At 44.1% G+C, this 22,575-nt stretch overlaps 1 protein-coding gene across 3 annotated transcripts in view; it reads right to left on the bottom strand.

The window, feature by feature from the left end:
* The window catches only part of GALNTL6 (polypeptide N-acetylgalactosaminyltransferase like 6), a 1,489,735-nt gene that overhangs the window by 73,599 nt on the left and 1,393,561 nt on the right, over window positions 1-22,575 (bottom strand). For all 3 annotated transcript variants that reach the window (XM_066573529.1, XM_066573530.1, XM_066573531.1), the window contains one exon: window positions 5,537-5,758. In XM_066573529.1, the coding sequence (XP_066429626.1) occupies window positions 5,537-5,758 (222 nt within the window). The remainder of the gene's footprint in view (window positions 1-5,536; window positions 5,759-22,575) is intronic.

A 22,575-nucleotide genomic window follows, 5' to 3' on the forward strand; every position in this document is an offset into this window, starting at 1 on the left:
CAAATTTGCGCGCACTAGCGCGGAGATTGAGTCACCCAAGAAAGAAAGAAATCCCTGGTTCATGCGCAACTACACTCTGTAACGGCGAGCGTAATTGCGCACACTCCCATCTGAAGAAGCTCTAACAGAGAATTTATTTCTAATATCAATGAGTCTTGTTCAAATGTGTATTAAAACAATTAGTATGTGCGATGATTTCCTAGACACCATTTCAATAAAGTAGCATGCAGGTGATGGATAATATGGGCTATAATACAAATCTCCAGTGGACTCCATATAAATCCTAAACCAATGTATATATTAATATGAGATATACAGTATTATACACAAAACCAAGTATGAAGAATATGTAATATAATTAATTCCCCAGTACTGATAAGCCATACCATCTACTAACTGCTAAGGCTGCTGCTTGAAAAACAGGTAGTAAGAAATGGAACAAATAAATAGCCAGCTCAGGAGCAGTTAACACAAGTCATTTAGATATAAGAACCTTTTGGTTCCTATTGTTACTCTTTTTATATTACTATTGTGTAGGCAGTTATACAGCGGCAAGGTAGTGTACTTAATCACACTCAATTGGTCTGTATAAAACATGTTACGCTTCTATTAGAAAGTTATGAGACTGGGAAAACAGCCAGCCTAGGAATAAAATAAACCATTCAAAAAATGAACTCAGCATTTTCTTTTGCAGCTTGTCCACCTTTATTTTCTTTCAGCTATTTATAAAACAAAAGCGTATCTTTTATCGCCCTTTCATGGGATATCAGGCATGTACAGAAAATATATCTGGCAGATATTAAATGTCTATATGTCAAAATGCATGCATAATTATTTCTAACAATATTTCTATCATTACGTCGATCACTGGTTCTGTGTTGCTATGTGATATAAACTGTAGCCTTTGAAAGGGTTGAATACAGTGTAAGGCCTTAGTCAGACGGGCGATTTTTCGCGCGATTTGCGCATGCGCATGCGTCCGGCGATTTTATAAAACCATTGCTTTGCAATGGTATGGGACACATGAGCGCTTTTTATGCGCTCGTCCGATAAATTATAGAACAAAAAAAAAACGCAGATCGCACCTATCTGCGATCTGTGATTCCTGTTCTCTTCTCTATATGCGCTCAATGGGGCCGGCGGCAGCAGCGCCGACCCCATTGAGAACATATAGAAGACAAATCATTCTTTTCTGCCACAGCTGTAACAGCTGTGGAAGAGAAGAACGATGTTTGCCCATTGAATTCAATGGAGCGGCAATACAGCCGCTCCATTGAAAGCAATGGGCTGCCGGCGTGCGCGGGGTGAATTGTCGGGAAGGGGTTAAATATATAAACCCTTCCCTGCAATTCATTCTAAAATGTGTTAAAATAAAATAAAAAATTGTATACTCACCTTTCCGCTGCAGCCGGAGTCCAGCCGCGGCCGCTGTCAGTTCTCCTGAGCTGCTTCTTGGCACTATTCAGCCGGCGGGGCTTTAAAATCCCCGTCTGCTGAATGATCTGCCTCTGATTGGTCACAGCCCTGACCAATCAGAGGCTGAAAACACTCACACACCCATTCATGAATGGGTGAGTGACTGCTGCCTCTCAGCGCTGAGCCAATCAGGGGCAGGTCTGACTCACATCCATTGATGAATTCATGAATGGGTGTGAGTGAGGCATGCCTCTGATTGGCTCAGCGCTGAGCCAATCAGGGGGCAGGTCTGACTCACACCCCCTTCACACCCACTGCAGGACGGCCACGCGGAGCTCCAGCTGCCGGGAGAAGGTGAGTATACAATTTTTTTTTATTTTACACATTTTAGGATGGATTGCAGGGAAGGGCTTATATAGTGAAGCCCTTACCGACAATTCATCCCGGGCTCGCCCGCAGCGCATTGCTTTCAATGGAGACGGCTGTATTGCCGTCTCCATTGAATGCAATGCGCTGGACAGCTCCGGCCCGTTTCTAATGAAACGCGGCTAGGAGCAGATTTTCGGGCGATTTGCGGGCGATTTGCGGGCGACTTGCGCGCACCGGTCACGCGATTTGCGGATGCACATCCGTCATGCGATCCGCAAATCGCGCGAAAAATCGCCCGTCTGACTAAGGCCTAATCATCACTAAAAATGTATTTTTTTAATTTGAAACATATACTGGATGCTATTTACTTGGGAAGCTACTGTAAATTGATGAACATTAAACAAAGTGCTGTTTCTGCTATCTTGTTTGAGTATGGTATTGGAAGACAATTTTCTTTGGGAGGGTAGCTATATTGCTTGACACCATTACATTTTTGCAAATTTTTTTAGCTGGCAGGGAGAGAGGGAAAGGGGGAGAGGGAGAGAACCAAGGAAAAAAAAAAAAAGCTCGGGACCCGGCGTCCCACATGCAAAAATGCTCGAGTCTCCCATTGTAGTCAATTGGGGTTCGCTACTCGAGTAGAGCTCTCGCATTTTACAAAAAGCCGACTCGCATAACGCGGACCCGAGCATTTGGGTGCTCGCTCATCTCTAGTGCTATACATACAGCTCAAAGCAAGTAGCATCATGCAGATGTAAGTAGGAGCCATTAGAATTGGCACAACACACCTTTATTGCTGCCAAATGTGTCTTTAGTTCATATAAGACCATTTTAGACATTCTTCCTATTTACAAGAAGGAATCTACTGTAGGCCTGGTACTTATAGGCCAATTCTGGTGGTTCTTAAAGATCAATTTAACTCAAATGCTTGACATTTCATGCAACATTTCAGTATTTCTTTTAAAGAAAACATCCGCTTTGTTCTACTTATATTTGAAGAATACACTGAACAAACTATCAACTGTAGGTCCCCTCCTTGATGGCACCATCCTGACCACCATAGATGTGGAATACTTATATTCCAACATTCACACGAAGATGGACTGACCATCTGCCAGGCACACCTTGAGGCCAATGGGGTTGCCTCTGAATCATGGGCAGAAAATGGCACTGCGATATGCCAACCTTTTCTTGGCAAGACTGGAGAGTGACTTTCTAGCCTTATGCTCCAGCAAACCATTGGCCTACTTACCGCTACATTGATGACATCATAATCATCTGGACCAACACCGAACAAGAACTAATAAAATTCCATGAGAGATTCAATGCATTCCACCCCACCATAAACCTGACATTAAGCTACTCGTATGCAGAAATCAACTTTTTGGACACCACCATAAAAATTTCAAACAACTCAATACAGAAATTCCTATACCGAAAACTGATTGTTCAGCCTACATACCTCAGATGGTACAATTTCTATCCTAAACACATCAAAAAATCCATTGTCTTCAGCCAGGCCATAAGATAAAACTGGATCTACTCCAACACAGACAGAGAGGAACATTTATACCATCTGAAAAGGACATTTTGCGATCAGGGCTACCATCTCAGCTCAATTGATGACCAAATCACCAGAGCCACCAGGATACCCAGAAATCAACTACTCCAATACAAGGAGAAGGTAGAAAACAGTCATGTAACTCTAGTAGTGACCAACAATTCACAGCTAAAGGTACTAAGGAAAACTGCAAAGAAACTCCATCATACCCTACACAAGGATGACCATCTGAAAACCATGTTTCCGGACCCTCCCCTTCCGTGTTACAGGCAACCTCCAAATTTCAATCAGAAGTGCATTGCCCTCTGACACACAAAAAGGAACTTATACCTGTAATGTAAGGAGCTGCAAACCCTGCTCACATGTACAAATCCCCAAGTCATAGCAGGACTACAAAATCTCTAGGACATTGACATGTTCCATTTCCAATGTCTTGGACCTGATACTGAACATCATGTATTTTTGTTAGTCATTAGAAGATATATCTACAAGATTACTTGGTTTCTCGTACTGAGAACAATCACAAAATCCAAAGTGACATCCATGTCAATATCTGTATGTAAAGTACATTTTGATACAAGTTTTGAAGTTGATTTGATGCAGTTTTGACCCCCTCACTCAAAGAGATGAAAAATTAAAATCCAACATAAATGGACATGCTGCAGATATAAAATCCACAACATTAATCAATTTACATTACAGATTTATGCGGTGCATAGATGAGATTTTTTACATAATTTACTGCAGAATGTTGTAGATTTTCTTCAGTCATATTAATCGTGGAAAATCTGTGACATTTCAGCTGCATGTGAACATACTCTGAGACAAACCTTTTCAATATGTTCCTACTGGTATATATGGGCATCATTTGGACCTCCTTGAGACCCCCTCTATTAAATTGAAGAGGCTTCTGCTCTTACTCTGAAGGAGTCATTTGAATGGGTACTACTACATGTAATACCACATTGCACATGTAATTCTACTTGAAAAGTGTGCAGCTACCTGCTGCTTCCCTGAACTTTGAAAGCTGATCAGAGTTTTAACAGGGTGTTCCTGTGTGATTAGCTGTTTAGTTGTGAGTCTTCAATTAGAGAATAGGTTGCTCTTCTTGAAGAGGGTATGAACATGTGGTACTGTATAAATCCTTTAACCCATTAAGAACCAGGCTCAGTAAATTTTAGGCGCCTGGTTCTAGACTTAAAGCACCGCCGTATGTAAAAGTACAGGGGCGCTTTAAGCCTACTGCCTCTGCAATCAATCAGGAAAGAGTTATCAGCTGTTAGTGACAGCTGATAACCCAGAGGAGAAGGCAGGAGGGGTATTTAACCCTTTCTGACTTCTGCTTTCCTGAGTATACAGTTCTCATTGAGCACTCTGTACTAGAAAGTGAAAGTAACATGTATCTTTCACTTCGGGAACCTGCCGGGTTCCCTGCTACAGCAGAGCTGGAGGGTCACACTAGACCCTGGCCAGCTCTGCCAGTGACTAATGTCACTACAGGGGTTGCTTTTCCCTGTAACTAGGGCTCCTATGGATGCCCCAGATACAATGGGAAAGTGTCAAATAAAAAAAAAAAAGAATATCCCCCAGAGTTCTTATATGACGTCATGGGGGACATAAATAGTAAAAAAACATAATTACATACACAAATAAAACAAAATTACAGAATACAACAACAATATATACATAAGAAAGGAAATAACACAAAGCCGACGCCAACCAAAACCGTCACCATATGTGCCCTGTAAACCAAAACCATACATATTATATATCAAAAATTCAAAACATCTGAAACAAATAGAGGAACCCATTCCCATACTTTATCTTAGCATAAATATACTAAATAAAAAAAAACTATAAATGTTTTAAAAAAGCATTTAGCATTTTACTCCCAATAAAATTAAAAAAGGAAAAAAAAAATCAGTGAAAAAGATATTTAAAAAATAGCCCTATATGTCATGGAAAAAAAACGCAGTCAAAATAATTTTGGTAGCTGAAGGAAAAAAATAGGGCAGTAAAACCACCACATGGTTTAAAATCCCTAAAAAGTGTCTAGTCCTTAAGGTACAAAACAGCTATACTAATAACTATAACCTGCAATAACCAGAGCACAGTGAAAATTCAACATTGCATCAGGATGCTAAAAGGAAACATGTTACAGTATATTATATATGTGTTATAAAAATATACCTCTCCCCAGGCGGCAGGTGGAGGTTCTACTGGTGGGTAATACTTTGGAATGTCCCAAGCCACTTCAGCCATGAACCATTTGAAATCCTTACACTTGAGATGTTTGCGAAGTTCCTTTTGAGATGTGAGATCTCCAGTAGAGAGGTGTCTGTATTCAGGTCTCCTCTGGTAGATATACTCTGCATATTCATCCATCCAAGTCTCTGCCACACGTTTCAGGTTCTAATATACAAGAATCGTGAGTCTGTTAGTAGCGTAGTTCTTTTCAAATATTGAGCACAAGATTATACATCAAGTAATTATGACCTTTGTACAATACAGTCAGATTAATGGCTCAATTAGTTTATTAAACGAAAAAGTACTGAGATGTAACTGCACTGCAGGGATTAATGAGACTCAAATTAATCAAGAACAGGCAAAAGCATTAATCAGATTGCTTTCCTTTTAACCTTTTATTGTTTTAGACGACAGCTAAAGCTGAAGTTGAAGGTTATTTTAAAGTGAACTTTTACTTTTGGGTATCTATTGACAAGGATTTACAACAGTACAATACAGTAATAGCTTTTTGTAAATGTACAATAGATAACAAAGTTCTTAGTTTTATGACCAAGAAAAGAAGAAGTCATGCAGGTCCAGCTGTGAAAGAAAATATTATATATATTCCAGAACCTTGAATTACATATTTCCCTAATTATGCAGTAACTGTTTTAAAAAACAAAACAAGAATCAAATCGTCCTTATATTTATGTGTAAATAGGCATGTTTGTTATTCTGAAGTTTTGGAAACTCTACATAAAGTTTCCCTTACTTTGAAAGCGGTATTTTGGCAACAGGAAGTTATCCCTTATCCACAGGAAAGGGAATAACTAGCTGATGGGTAAGAGTTCAACCTCTTGAACCTCCACCAATTGCCAGAACGATACTCCAATGTCCTCCAAGAGAGTGGCAAAATGAATGGAACAGTAGCCCGCATGCTGAGCTATCATTCAATTCATTTCAATGGGAGCAGAGAATACAGTAGTTGCGTTCAAGCACTCGGCCATCTCCAGCACTCTTATTGAAATCAATGAAGTGGTAGTTGAGCATGTGTGCTGCCAATCCAGTCTCTCTCGAGACAAAGCACCCCAGTCTGGTGATCGGTGGAGTTCCCAGCACTCAGAGCCCCACCAGCTAGTTGTCCCCTAGTTTAGGGATAGGGGATAACTTAATGTCATCCGTATACCCTTTAAACAGATTACATCTTAGTAATGTCTTAACTTCATATAATAGAATAATAAAGTAAAATAAAAAAAATAGATTTACTGAGAAAGCTTGAGACAGTCTAAAAGGATAAATAATAAATATATTGTTGCTATGAGAACATCTTTACTCACCATTTATTAATTCTGAAACTTAAATTGTCACTAACTTTTCCAACAACTTATACTTATATGACAGCCAGTGTGAAAACTAGCAAAAGTGCCATTTACTTTATTTACTGTACCTAAAATGATGTTTCTGTGCTGAAAATCCATCTACAGTACTGTCCACTAGGGTCCTCTCTTCCTCCTAACTTGTTGTTCACTTGCTGTTGTCAAGTGATGTTATCTTTGTTGCTTGAGTCAACAGGAGAACAGAAAGTGTACGAGGACTATGAGAGCATAGAGGAGTGAACAGGAAGAGAAGTGAAAGTAAGGACATGCAGAGATTTGCTGTTGGAGCTAATGGCGAGTGACTTACTGCTATTTATTCACAACTACACTACTCAGTACAGCTGTAGACTGTCCTTCTTGATGATGTTATGTTTGTGTTAACAAGGGTTAAATTCACAGCTTTTCCCCCAAGCAAATCTTCTGCTAAATCCACACTATTTAGGTGCCAATTTAGCCACTGTTTTTTACTGAGTATATGCTATGGGTTTTTCTGCTGCGGAATGCCAACATCAGATACTTGCCGTGTGAAGGTGTCCTTATACTTTCTCTGTGTTTGTTCCACTCCTATTTTAGGCTTACAAATACTGATGCCAAAATAAGAGAGCTTATCAGCATTCATATCACAGTTGCAATACCCAGACCTCTTATGACTATATTGAAGTGGACTTAGATCACCATAGGTTGCTATGGGACTAAATCCATTGCTATACAGACACTAAAATATTAAGGCCTTCTGAAAGTGGCCTTCAACCTCTTTGCAAAGTGATTCAAGAAATGTATTCATCCCGAAAAGAAACAATCCAGTAAGATGGCATCAGAACTTGTGATATTCGTAAATATTACTTTATGGCATTTTGCTCTGTGAAGTTATTTTTCAAATAAGCATACAAAAACTAGTTTATTAGGCATTTATTATTCTTGGACAATTAATCTCAAGCATTAACTATAATTTAATTTTAGTGACAGCTATATTTGAAAAATCATACCTTAGCTTGCAGCACTATCAGAATATGCCATGAGGCACTTTATAGCTTTAGCTTCAATAATTTGATTAATAGCACACATTCCTTTTAGCCTGTTAACAAGGCTGTTTATGTTCTCCACAAAGCTGTCTGTATTTATGGCACAATACTCTAGAGTTATCAGCTTTTCCCGCTTTGGCTTTCAGGTATAGATTGTCTGCTTTTAGCTTGTTTGTGGAAATAAAGGTTTCGCTGCCTATCAATAATGCCCCACTCTAAGGAGAGGAAAACTGGGGAAAATCAAAAAATAAAATGAAGACTCCCAAATTATCCTGAGAATACGCAGGTAATCTGTCTATTTAATGCTCGATAGTTTTGATGTGTACACCATAAAGCATTAATATGTACCATGAATCTTAATTAGGTTAGTAGACAGTAAAACAGAAGAAAACTCAGGTCATATACAGTGGTCAGTTTATTAAATTAGGTTCAAAAATTGCAGGCGATTGGAAGACTGTAGACTCTAATGATGATGACGACGCATTAGGACTTACTAAGATTGTATGAAAGACAATGGCGTGTATTATAAGAAAAAGTAAAAGTACAGTTTTGATGATTAGTATACATAAGATCTACGGTGAAAGGAAACTTTAAACTGTAAGTTTAACAATGAACAGAATTAGTTTTTTAGTTCAAAATTATTCAGAGTAATCTTTCATGGATCTCCTGATTGCTTTCACAAAGCTGAGAGCTATTAATAATTAATAACAAATAATTATTTGTGCTTTAAGCCGCCTCATGGGAAGATTTTTACAGATCACATTGAAGTATAGAAAAAAAGATCTTTATGCAGAAAACCCTTAAGTCACTGGTCGCTTTGACCATGAGGACGACCGGTGTATGTGCATCAGGCCCCTTTGCATCAGCACTAATTTAAATTATATCCACGTCTTCAAACTAGTTGAGACCGGCGATTGGTTTGCAGTGGTCTCAGGTGAGTATGAGTGTTTGTTTTTTGTTTTTTTTTTACACACAAAAAATTAAAGGTTGGAGGGGGCAGAGCAACAGTTGAGGCTTGTTTTAATATCCATGCATTGAGTCCACCCAGGAATTAAAACTGCCCGGTTCTAAGTGGTGGGTGCAAGAAGATAAAAGACTGTATAAAAAAATGAAGCTTGATCCCTATAAAGCTAACTTATAAAATTGATCAGCACAGAATTTTGGACCTAAAATTATAATGTCCCTACTTACACTGTAATGTTAGTTTAAAGGCACACATTTTCTAAGACTTTAAAGTACTTCAATATGTATAGCATTACATATCTGGGTCATGTCAACCGAGCTATATATCATGACAAAGAAAAATGGGTAGACATGTACCAGCATACTATAGTATTTCAAGTAATAGAGGGAAGTCCACTCACCTGGTACACGGTGGGGCTCCTGGATGGGGATCCCACCGGTACCTAGTGTCCAAGCCAGCATATCGGTATGTCTTTTCGTCCTCTGTTCCAGATGTCCTGGAGAGACATCTCGGAGGTTTAAAGCCCTCTGGTAACCAGGGGCTTAAAACCAAGCCAAAAAAGTAAAAGAATAAAAAACTCTGCACTCCAGGACTAAGAGTAATCTCAAGATCCACGTGTCTAATGGTTCAGTAACCATAATTATTATAAATCACTGATGCAATGCGTTTTGCCGCACTTCTGCGCCTTTCTCAAGCCTAAAAATAACATGCACAGTGTACATTTATATAAGCAAAATCTAATAGAGAACTTACAATCACAATTCCCCGCTCTGGACAATTCCTTCCTAGTCCTAGAGTGCTGAGTTTTTTTATTCTTTTACTTTTTCAGCTATATATCATGACTAGCTGATATACCGGCTTCGCCCAAGTTAATTTGATACAGGGGTTTACATGTTTTTTGCACAGAAAATTTTATGAAGTCAAGGTTACTTTGGAGGAACCCAGGAATAAAATATGTATACAAATAGAGGAGCATTAGATTCTCCTAAGGCTGCATATATGGATGTCCCTCTGCAGAATGTGCCACACCTCCCACTCTCCTCACTTAAGACCTAAAGAATGCTCGCGCCAAATTTCACACTTGTACAACACCAGGAAGTTACATTAGATTACATAGGGGTGCACTTACTTTTGCAATTAGCGTTGAATAATAGAGTTGTCACCCCTTTACTTTTCCTATTTAGGGCCTAAAGAACAATTGTGCCAAATTTCACACTTGTACAACACCAAGAAGTTACATTACATAGGGGTGCACTTACTTTTGCAATTAGCATTGAATAATCGAGTTGTGACCCCTTTTCCTTTCCTATTTAGGACCTAAAGAATGGTCATGCCAAATTTCATGTTTGCACGACACTGGCATATTACAGAATTAGGTTAGGTACATTGCATAGTGGTGCCAATACTTTTGCACTTAGCATTGAATAATCAAGTTGTGACCCCTTTACTTTTCCTATTCGGGACCTAAAGAATGGTCGTGCTAAATTTCATGTTTGTACAATACTGGGAAGTTAGAAAATTAGATTAGGTACATTTCATAGGGGTGCCAATACTTTTGCAATTTGCATTGAATAAAAGAGTTTTGACCCCTTTACTTTTCCTATGTAGGAGCTAAATAATGCTTGTGCCAAATTTCAAGTTTGTACGACATCTGGAAGTTAGAGAATTAATAGCGAGTCAGTGAGTCAGTTAGTCACTGAGAGCTTTCACCTTTATATATATAGATTGAAGTTACCTTGGTCTGTCAAGTGGATTAATAATAAGCAACATACAGTAATGGCAGCCATTACAGCACCCACTGAGATTGACATTTAGCTTTCACAGAATCTGAACTGAATATTATGCGGAGATACATTTGTATATGTCTCATGTCTCTTACTCTTGGAACTGTGGGTAGACACCACAGAGAGAATATAAAGGGTTTTGTCAGATTGGAAGTGGTGGTATGAGTGGAATATGCTATCACTTCCTAATTGGTGGGGAACTGAATGCCAGAATCTCTACCGATTCTCAGAATATTAAGCACTACAGCTCCTTCACAGTTTGTCCTGCAAAATGAGTGGTTGGATCTGCATCAGGATATTATGACATATCTTAGCAATATATGATAACATTCTAAGATGGGGATACCACTTTAAATTTAAAGATGCAGATTTTAAAGAGCACCTGCACTTTGACTTCGGAGTACTCCTGCTCTGTCAGTTGTTTTCAGCTCCTTCCAGCAGTTGATTACAGCCCCATGTAGCCCCACATAGCGCTAATATTGCACTATATGGGGCTATCTTCAGCTGCCGGAAGGAGCCGAAAGTGTCCAATGGAGTAGGAGTGCTCCGAAGTAAAAGTGCAGGTACTATTTAATTAAACTGTTTAATGTAAACAATTTTTAATTCTTGCTCGCAAATGATCAGGACAGCGCCTCTGTTGATGGACATGTTGATTGTAGCCTGAGGGATTCCATGTCTGGAGGAGAGAGAACCAGGATTTGTGCTTGATAGAGGAGCAACATCAGCTCTGAAACGCGTTGCACTATATACTGTTTGTCAGTAAATATAAATTTGATCCCACCACGGAGGTTCCATTACTTCCTTATGATCGTCTTTTATTGACTGCACAAGAGGTTTCTGCACGAACATAGTTCCTCTACATTGTCTGCATCGGTAGAGGATTGAAGAGGCGAGTAGAATTTTTTTTAAATAGATGAATGTGTCCAACTGTTTCTATATTCTTTTTCAGAAACCAAATAGCCTCTTTAATAAGAAACTAAACACAAAAACAAGGGGACATTAACTGAAATTAGTTGGGGTGGGGGATCAGAAAAAAATGCCAGAAATTATTATTTTACTAAAAGAGTAGTAGATGCTTGGAACAAACTTCCCGCAGATGTGTTTAGAAAATCAGCAACATCTGAATTTAAGCATGCCTGGGATAAGTATATATTAGAGATGAGCGAACGTACTCGGATAGGCACTACTCGTCCGAGTAATGTGCCTTATCCGAGTACCGCTGTGCTCATCCTGAAAGATTCGGGACGCGCTGCGGAGCGGGGAGCTGCAGGGGAGAGCGGGGAGGAACGGAGGGGAGATCTTTCTCTCCTTCTCTCCTGCCCGCTCTGCCCCGCTCCGACTCACCTGTCAGCAGCGGAGCGCCCCGAATCTTTGAGCACGAGTACAGCGGTACTCGGATAAGGCACATTACTCGGACGAGTAGTGCCTATCCGAGTACGTTCGCTCATCTCTAGTATATATGTATCCTACTTTTATTGAGGTTAGGCTTTTATATAGATAGTATAATGTAAATCAAAAGTAAAAATCATTGTATAGCAAGTAAAAATATCTATCTACAGATGTAGCAGGTGCCAAACAAATGTTCAGCGTGCTACATCTGCTTGTTTAATGTGCCAGACGTTCATTCAGTGCCTTATGCTATTTGCATAGTCCATTGATTTCTATGGTCTACTGGGCTATGCAAATACTGTAGATGTACTACATTAACTACATAGCGCGCCACAATTTTAGCCACTTTCACAGGGGCTACAAAATCGTGCAATTTTCCTGCGAAGCGACAGCGCTACAAAACGCATGTTTTGGAAACCCATGCTATTCAATGGTTTCCTTCTAGAGATGAGCGAACGTGTTCTTCCGAGCTTGATATTCGTGCGAATATTAGGGTGTTCGGGATGTTCGTTATTCGTAACGAACACCATGCGGTGTTCTGGTTATTTTCACTTCCTTCCCTGAGACGTTAGCGCGCTTTTCTGGCCAATTGAAAGACAGGGAAGGCATTACAACTTCCCCCTGTGACGTTTAAGCCCTATACCACCCCCCTGCTGTGAGTGGCTGGGAAGATCAGGTGTCACCCGAACATAAAAGTCGGCCCCTCCCGCGGTTCGCCTCAGATGCCGTGTGAGTTAGATGAGGGACAGTGCTGTTTGTACCGGAGCTGCTGTAGGGAAAGAATTGGTAGTTAGTGTAGGCTTCAAGACCCCCCAAAGGTCCTTATTAGGGCCACTGATAGCTGTGTGTTGGCTGCTGTTAGCAGTGGGATTTTTTTTTTCTCAAAATCGCCTCTGCAGACCGTTGCACCCGGCATTAGGGACAGAAGTGCTGCATAGGCAGGGAGAGTGTTAGGAGTGAGTGTAGCCTTCAAGAACCTCAACGGTCCTTTCTAGGGCCACATTTAACCGTGTGCAGTACTGTCCAGGCTGCTGTTAGCTGTGCTGCATTTTTTTTTGCTTCTCAAAATCGCTTCTGCAGAGCATTGCACCCTCCATTGATACTGCAGGGAAAGAATTGTATAGGCAGGGCCACAGCACAGTTATTATTCATTGAATATACGCAGTGCTGCCTTTTGCTTGTAAAACAAGTGAAAATAATTCTATTTGTCCGGCCTCTGTCCGTCCTAAGGGCGGTGGACACGTGTCGGCTGCGTGTGACACCTTTAAAAATCATACGCACCCAGCTACGTTTTACTCCTGGCTTCGCCATTTGCTTTCCTTAATTGGGAAAAAAAATACCTGCTCTGCCACAGTTAATAACTCTGCTACCCTCACGTTCGGTGACACATTAGCAGGGACACAGCACAGTTATTAAACTTCTCATGTTCATAGAATATACGCAGTGCTGCCTTTTGGTGCCAAAAAACGGAAAATAATTCTATTTGTCCGGCCTCTGTCCGTCCTAAGGGCGGTGGACACGTGTCGGCTGCGTCTGCAACCTGTAAAAATCATACGCACCCAGCTACGTTTTACTCCTGGCTTCGCCATTTGCTTTCCTTAATTGGGAAAAAAATACCTGCTCTGCCACAGTTAATAACTCTGCTACCCTCACGTTCTGTGACACATTAGCAGGAAAACAGCACAGTTATTAAACTTCTCATGTTCATAGAATATACGCAGTGCTGCCTTTTGGTGCCAAAAAACGGAAAATAATTCTATTTGTCCGGCCTCTGTCCGTCCTAAGGGCGGTGGACACGTGTCGGCTGCGTCTGCAACCTGTAAAAATCATACGCACCCAGCTACGTTTTACTCCTGGCTTCGCCATTTGCTTTCCTTATTTGGGAAAAAAAATACCTGCTCTGCCACAGTTAATAACTCTGCTACCCTCACGTTCTGTGACACATTAGCAGGAAAACAGCACAGTTATTAAACTTAGATTATTCATTCACTAGAGGCAGTGGGGCCTTTCGTTTTCAAAAAAGGGAAAAAATTATATTTGGCCTGCAGTCTTGCGCCAATTTATTTCCTGCCTGTGAAATCAAATCACTGGTAATACAGCATGCTGAGGGGTAGGGGTAGGCCTAGAGGACGTGGACGCGGCCGAGGACGCGGAGGGCCAAGTCAGGGTGTGGGCACAGGCCGAGCTCCTGATCCAGGTGTGTCGCAGCCGACTGCTGCGCGATTAGGAGAGAGGCACGTTTCTGGCGTCCCCACATTCATCGCCCAATTAATGGGTCCACGCGGGAGACGGTTATTAGAAAATGAGCAGTGTGAGCAGGTCCTGTCCTGGATGGCAGAAAGTGCTTCGAGCAACCTATCGTCAACACGCAGTTCTGCGCCGTCCACTGCTGCAAATCCGAATCCTCTGTCTGCTGCTCCTCCTTCCTCCCAGCCTCCTCACTCCACTACAATGACACCTGCTCAGGAGCGGGAACACTCCCAGGAACTGTTCTCGGGCCCCTGCTTAGATTGGGCAGCAGCGGTTCCTCTCCCACCAGAGGAGTTTATCGTCACTGATGCCCAACCATTCGAAAGTTCCCGGGGTCCGGGGGAAGAGGCTGGGGACTTCCACCAACTGTCTCAACAACTTTCTGTGGGTGAGGAGGACGATGACGATCAGACACAGTTGTCTTGCAGTGAGGTAGTAGTAAGGGCAGTAAGTCCGAGGGAGCAGCGCACAGAGGATTCGGAGGAAGAGCAGCAGGACGATGAGGTGACTGACCCCACCTGGTGTGCAACGCTTACTCAGGAGGACAGGTCTTCAGAGGGGGAGTCAAGGGCATCAGCAGGGCAGGTTGCAAGAGGCAGTGCGGTGGCCAGGGGTAGAGGCAGGGCCAGACCGAATAATCCACCAAGTGTTTCCCAAAGGGCCCCCTCGCGCCATGCCACCCTGCAGAGGCCGAGGTGCTCTAAGGTCTGGCAGTTTTTCACAGAGACGCCTGACGACCGACGAACAGTGGTGTGCAACCTTTGTCGCGCAAAGCTCAGCCGGGGAGCCAACACCAACAGCCTCACCACCACCACCATGCGCAGACATATGATGGCCAAGCACCCCGCAAGGTGGGACGAAGGCCGTTCAGCGCCTCCGGTTTGCACCCCTGCCTCTCCCCCTGTGCCCCAACCTGCCACTGAGATGCAACCCCCCTCTCAGGACACAGGCACTACCGTCTCCTGGCCTGCACCCACACCCTCACCTCCGCTGTCTTCGGCCCCATCCAGCAGTGTAGCTCAGCGCACCGTCCAGCCGTCGCTTGCGCAACTGTTGGAGCGCAAGCGCAAGTACGCCGCCACGCACCCGCACGCTCAAACGTTAACCGTCCGCATAGCAAAATTCATCAGCCTTGAGATGCTGCCGTATAGGGTTGTGGAAACGGAGTCCTTCAAAAGTATCATGGAGGCGGCGGCCCCGCGCTACTCAGTTCCCAGTCGCCACTACTTTTCCCGATGTGCCGTCCCAGCCCTGCACGACCACGTCTCCCGCAACATTGTACGCGCCCTCACCAACGCGGTTACTGCCACGGTCCACTTAACTACGGACACGTGGACAAGCACAGGCGGGCAGGGCCACTACATCTCCCTGACGGCACATTGGGTGAATTTAGTGGAGGCTGGGACAGAGTCAGAGCCCGGGACCGCTCACGTCCTACCCACCCCCAGAATTGCGGGCCCCAGCTCTGTGGTGGTATCTGCGGAGGTGTATGCTTCCTCCACTAAAGCACCCTCCTCCTCCTCCTCCTCTGTCTCGCAATCAAGATGTGTTAGCAGCAGCATGTCGCCAGCAGTCGGTGTCGCGCGGTGTGGCAGCACAGCGGTGGGCAAGCGTCAGCAGGCCGTGCTGAAACTACTCAGCTTAGGCGATAAGAGGCACACGGCCCACGAACTGCTGCAGGGTCTGACACAGCAGACCGACCGCTGGCTTGCGCTGCTGAGCCTCCAACCGGGCATGGTCGTGTGTGACAACGGCCGTAACCTGGTGGTGGCTCTGCAGCTCGGCAGCCTCACGCACGTGCCATGCCTGGCCCACGTCTTTAATTTGGTGGTTCAGCGCTTTCTGAAAAGCTACCCACGCTTGTCAGACCTGCTCGTAAAGGCGCGCCGGCTCTGCGCACATTTTCGCAAGTCCCACACGGACGCTGCCACTCTGCGCACCCTGCAACATCACTTTAAGCTGCCAGTGCACCGACTGCTGTGCGACGTGCCCACACGGTGGAACTCTACGCTCCACATGTTGGCCAGGCTCTATGAACAACGTAGAGCTATAGTCGAATACCAACTCCAACATAAGCGGCACAGTGGGAGTCAGCCTCCTCAATTCCTTTCAGAAGAGTGGGCCTGGTTGGCAGACATCTGCCATGTCCTTGGTAATTTTGAGGAGTCTACCCAGGTGGTGAGCGGCGATGCTACAATCATTAGCGTCACCATTCCTCTGCTATGCATCTTGAGAAATTCCCTGCAAACCATAAAGGCAGCTGCTTTGCGCTCGGAAACGGGGGCGGGGGAAGACAGTATGCCGCTGGATAGTCAGGGCACCCTCCTGTCTATTTCTCAGCGCGTACAGGAGGAGGAGGAGGAACATGAGGAGGATGAGGAGGAGGGGGAAGAGACAGCTTGGGCCGCTGCTGACGGTACACCGGCTGATTGCCTGTCATCCTTTCAGCGTGTATGGCCTGAGGAGAAGGAGGAGGAGGATCCTTAAAGTGATCTTCCTAGTGAAGACAGCCATGTGTTGCGTACAGGTACCCTGGCACACATGGCTGACTTCATGTTAGGATGCCTTTCTCGTGACCCTCGCGTTGCACGCATTCTGGCCACGACGGATTACTGGGTGTACACACTGCTCGATCCACGGTATAAGGAGAACCTGCCCACTCTGATTCCCGAAGAGGAAAGGGGTTCGAGAGTGTTGCTATACCACAGGACCCTTGCGGACAAGCTGATGGTAAAATTCCCAGCCGACAGCGCTAGTGGCAGAAGGCGCAGTACCGAGGGCAAGGTAGCAGGGGATGTGCGTAGATCGAGCAGCATGTACATCCCAGGCAGTGCAACAGTCTTTAAGGGCCTGGCCAGCTTTATGGCTCCCCACCAAGACTGTGTCACCGCTCCCCAGTCACGGCTGAGTCGGCGGGAGCACTGTAAAAGGATGGTGAGGGAGTACGTAGCGGATCGCACGACCATCCTTGGTGACGCCTCTGCCCCCTACAACTACTGGGTGTCGAAGCTGGACACGTGGCCTGAACTAGCGCTGTATGCCCTGGAGGTGCTTGCTTGTCCTGCGGCTAGCGTCTTGTCGGAGAGGGTGTTTAGTGCGGCTGGGGGAATCATCACAGATAAGCGTAGCCGCTTGTCAACCGACAGTGCCGACAGGCTAACACTGATCAAGATGAACAAAGGCTGGATTTCCCCAGACTTCTGTTCTCCACCAGCGGACAGCAGCAATACGTAAGCAATACGTAGGCTGCACCCGCGGATGGAAGCTACGTTCTCTCTCACCATCCAAAACGGGGACATTTCTGCTTCATCAATCTGTGTCTAATATTCCTCCTCCTCCTCCTGCTCCTCCTCCTGAAACCTCACGTAATCACGCTGAACGGGCAATTTTTCTTAGGGCCACAAGGCTCACTCAAATAATTTTTCTGAACAATTTTTATAAGTTTCAATGCGCTTAAAAGCGTTGGAACTTTAACTTGAACCAATTTTTCGTTACACTGGGCTGCCTCCTGGCCTAGTTACCACTTAAGCCACATTAACCAAAGCGATTAATGGGTTTCACCTGCCCTCTTGGCTGGCCATGGCCAATTTTTGGGATGTACATTAGTACTGTTGATACAGCAATTTTTGTGGGCCCTCGCCTACAGTGTAATCAAATTAATTTTTAGCCCACCTGCATTCCAGCTGACGTTACCTCAGCTGTGTTGGGCAATGCAATGGGATATTTTTGTGTACCGCCGGTGGGTTCCAGGGAGCCACCCATGCTGTAGGTGCACACGGAGTTTTTAATACATCTGTACACTTCTAAAGAACCCCAGTCTGACTGGGGCATGCAGTGTGGGCCGAAGCCCACCTGCATTACGCACGACATTACTACCTCAGCTGTGTTGGGCAATGCAATGGGATATTTTTGTGTACCGCCGGTGGGTTCCAGGGAGCCACCCATGCTGTAGGTGCACACGGAGTTTTTAATACATCTGTACACTTCTAAAGAACCCCAGTCTGACTGGGGCATGCAGTGTGGGCCGAAGCCCACCTGCATTACGCACGACATTACATCAGCTGTGTTGGGCAATGCAATGGGATATTTCTATGTACCGCCGGTGGCTTCCTGGCACCCACCCAGGCAGTGGGTCCACAGGGAGTTTAACCTACATGTGTCCACTTCTAAAGAACCCCGGTCAGACTGGGGCATGCAGTGTGGGCCGAAGCCCACCTGTATTACGCACGACATTACTACCTCAGCTGTGTTGGGCAATGCAATGGGATATTTCTATGTACCGCCGGTGGCTTCCTGGCACCCACCCATGCTGTCGGTCCACAGGGACTTCACAATAGGGAGTTGTACCTGCCTGTGTCTATGAATTAAAAAGCCCGGTCTAACTGGGGCATGCAGACACCTTGACAGAATGAATAGTGTGTGGCACATAGGTTCCCCATTGCTATGCCTACGTGTGCAGCTCCTGATGGCGGTGGCACAGGATTTTATTTCTCATTGCTTCTGTACAGCATTGTGGGCTATCGCCCCGCCCCTTTTAAAGAGGGTCGCTGCCTAGCCGTGCCAACCCTCTGCAGTGTGTGCCTGCGGTTCCTCCTCATGGCAGACGCACTTCTAAATAGACATGAGTGTGGCGTGGCATGAGGGCAGCTGAAGGCTGCGCAGGGACACTTTGGTGTGCGCTGTGGGGGGTAGGGGGGGCGGTTGGTCAGCATGTAACCCAGGAGAAGTGGCAGCGGAGTGTCATCCAGGCAGTGATTGTGCTTTGTTGTAGCTAGTGTGGTGCTTAGCAAAGGTATGCCATGCTAATGAGGGCTTTTCAGAAGTAAAAGTTGTTGGGAGGGGGGGGGGGGCCCACTCTTGCCGGTATTGTGGCTTAATAGTGGGACCTGTGAACTTGAGATGCAGCCCAACATGTAGCCCCTCGCCTGCCCTATCCGTTTCTGTGTCATTCCCATCACTTTCTTGAATTGCCCAGATTTTCACACATGAAAACCTTAGCGAGCATCGGCGAAATACAAAAATGCTCTGGTCGCCCATTGACTTCAATGGGGTTCGTTGTTCGAAACGAACCCTCGAGCATCGCGGGAAGTTCGTTCCGAATAACGAACACCCGAACATTTTGGTGTTCGCTCATCTCTATTTCCTTCACATTAGCGGTGTTTTCATTGATTCTATGTTTCTAGAAAAAAAATTGCGGCATGCTCTATCTTTCTGCGATGTGCTATTTTTTATCTCCCATGTTTATGACATAGTACGAACTTGCGATTTTTGTGCGACACGATACATTTTTAACATTAAAAAGTCCTATTAACTTTCTCATGATAAAATTACGGCAGCGATACGAGATTATTCTAAAAAAAAAATCATTACTGGGGCTACAAAATTGCGGGAACAAATTTGCGATATCGCAGTGATTTTATTAGCTGAGATTTCACTGTTGCCAGTGTGAAAGAGACCTTAAAGATAAGAAATGCTATCTATCTATCTCATATCTATCTATTGTGAGGGATTAGCGTTAGGATAAGGTAGCAGCCTGGGCATCAACAGCCAGAGACAGTGACACAAGGAGTAACGTTCATAGTCCAGGCTTTGCCTGGGTTTATTTCAGCAAAATAAAGCAAAACAGGCCTTAACTCCAGGCCAACAGAAAATCAACACCTGCTCGTCTGAGCACTCGCTATACACAGATCGGTCCTGACTACTCACTTCAAAAACACAGCTTGCTGCACAGAGCCAGCCGTTTCCTCAGACATGCAGAAGTCTCACCACCACTTCAAGACCTGCAGGCCCAGGTTTTTATAAGGCCTGATACCAGCCTCACCTGGTATGTGGGAGTGTCCATCCCACCCTTCACTTTGACCACTCCAGGAAAAGCCGGCCCGGACTATGCGGCTTGGAGCCACTACATTAACTACACCATGTCAGTAACTTAGTGTTACCGACACACAAATGCTGGCTTCCTCCACCAAGCCCAGGCTGCTCGGTGACACGTATCTGCCCAAGTACTCCCTAACGCCACATGCGAGAGCATCCTAGGCGAAACATATCTGCCCTCCAGCACTTTGCCAGTCACTGTCTCACTCTATCTATCTATCTATCTATCTATCTATCTATCTATCTATCTATCTATCTATCTATCTATCGCAACTCAAAGACTCTTTCACATAAGCTACAGCGATATTGTGGGGAAAAAAATCACAGCGATATTTCATCAGTGTTATGTGCGATATTGCTGCATTTTCTCTTGGCAATATTGCGATTTTGTGTGGCTACAAATTCGTGTGACTTTGTAACACTCTTTTGCTAGGATTTTTTTTTCTTTTGCAGCAATGTGTTTTTAATAGAGATGAGCGAGTATACTCATTTTGAGTATTTACTCGATCGAGCACCGCGATTTTCGAGTACTTCCGTACTCGGGTGAAAGGATTCGGGGGGCGCCGGGGGGCGGGGGGAGGCGGGGGGAGGCCTGGCGGCACGGGGGGTAGCAGCGGGGAACAGGGGGGAGTCCTCTCTCTCTCTCCCTCTCCCCCCACTCCCCGCTGCAACCGCCCACTCACCCACGGCGCCCCCCGAATCTTTTCGCCAGAGTACAGAAGTACTCGAAAATCGCGGTGCTCGGGCGAAAAAGGGGCGTGGCCGAGTACGCTCACTCATCTCTAGTTTTTAACATTAAAAAGCCCTATTGACTTTCGTGATAAAAAAAATTGCGTGATTTTATCGTGGGCGGCAGCAATGCGAGATTATACTCAAGAAGAAGCATCTCTAAAGCTCAAAAATCGCAGAAAGCAAAATTGCGATCGCCCGTGGGAAACTATCCTAAATGTTTAGGTTTAGAGTGCATCTTCATTTTCAAAGTATATACTTGTTGTGCATCTTAAAGGGATTGTCCACTTCATGAAATTATTGAAAAAGAAAACTAACAAAATGAGTAAACTCACCTTTCTGTTCGCTGCTGCCCTGTGCCAGTGCTTCCCCAGTCCGTTGCCAGTTTGTGTTCTTCATAACATGTGACTGCTACAGTGAATCACAAGCCACAGCAGTGATCTCAATATTGTTGGCATGTCACCAATACAGACAGGGATGGGCTGTATTGGTCACATGTTGAGCCAACACGTTATCGGTAGACCAAGTAGAACAGAGACCAGCAGGGAATCAGGCAAGGGAATGGTATTACTCCTTTTGTTATTTTACACCATTGTAAGTTGTTTTTAAAACATTTCATGGGCTTGGACAACCCCCTTTAATATATCCCTCTTATAATATATGTTGTATATACGAAGAATTATCTACAGAAATAATGGGACCATTTTTACTGAGAAAGGAACAAATGTGTGTTTCTATAGAAAAGTCTTAAACATTTCATGGTCAGATATTCGAAAGATCAGCATGTGTTATATTCACATGTTTATAAGTTTAACTAATCCCACTGTGCTGTTATTAAAACTGCTCATATCGCAAAACAGCATGGCAATTTACTGAGCTTTAGAGGTCGTGTTTAATTTTAAATACCCAAACAGTTGGACAAGCAACACGGGATTCATTCTAATTCAATCTTAAGCACTTTGTCTGTTGGTTGTCTAAGAAATTCACATATAATGAAAATAAAAATCAACATATGGTGTGGTAACATGTTGTAATGCTGCATCTCCCTGGGAGCTTTTATGCCTCATTTCCTACTAGAAAAAAACAACTTATGTAACTAAATAGTGTACATGATGACCAGTCATTAAAATGACTGCTGAGGATATGCAGGAAAAGTAATTACATTAAATGGGTATTTTGGGACCTTTTAAAACTTTTTTTTATCAATGATCGACAAGTCATCAATAGATGATTAGGGAGCCTCCTCTTGAATCCCCGCCAATCAACTGATGTCTTCAGGCACTGTCTCTGTGCAAGAAGTCAAAAGCTCTGACCATAGTGCAGCCCCCCTGGTTGATACTGCAGATGCAGCTGCCATTCAATTTAATGGGAGCTGTGCTTTACACAATGCAGTGACAGTGGCATTGGAAATCAACTGATTGGTGGGCATCTGAATAGCATTTTCCCGTCGATCATCTATTGATGACCTGTCAGTTTTCAATAGAAAACATTCCGTTTTTATGATTCACATAAACTAATGTTATGGGACCTTAGGAGCTGACATGCTGAATTAGGGGATGAGACTATTATAATTACCTTCTTCTGCGTTCTTTAACTGTCCACTTGCAAAGCTGTG

Source organism: Eleutherodactylus coqui, chromosome 7 (genome assembly GCF_035609145.1).
Source record: "Eleutherodactylus coqui strain aEleCoq1 chromosome 7, aEleCoq1.hap1, whole genome shotgun sequence".
NCBI lineage: Eukaryota > Metazoa > Chordata > Amphibia > Anura > Eleutherodactylidae > Eleutherodactylus > Eleutherodactylus coqui.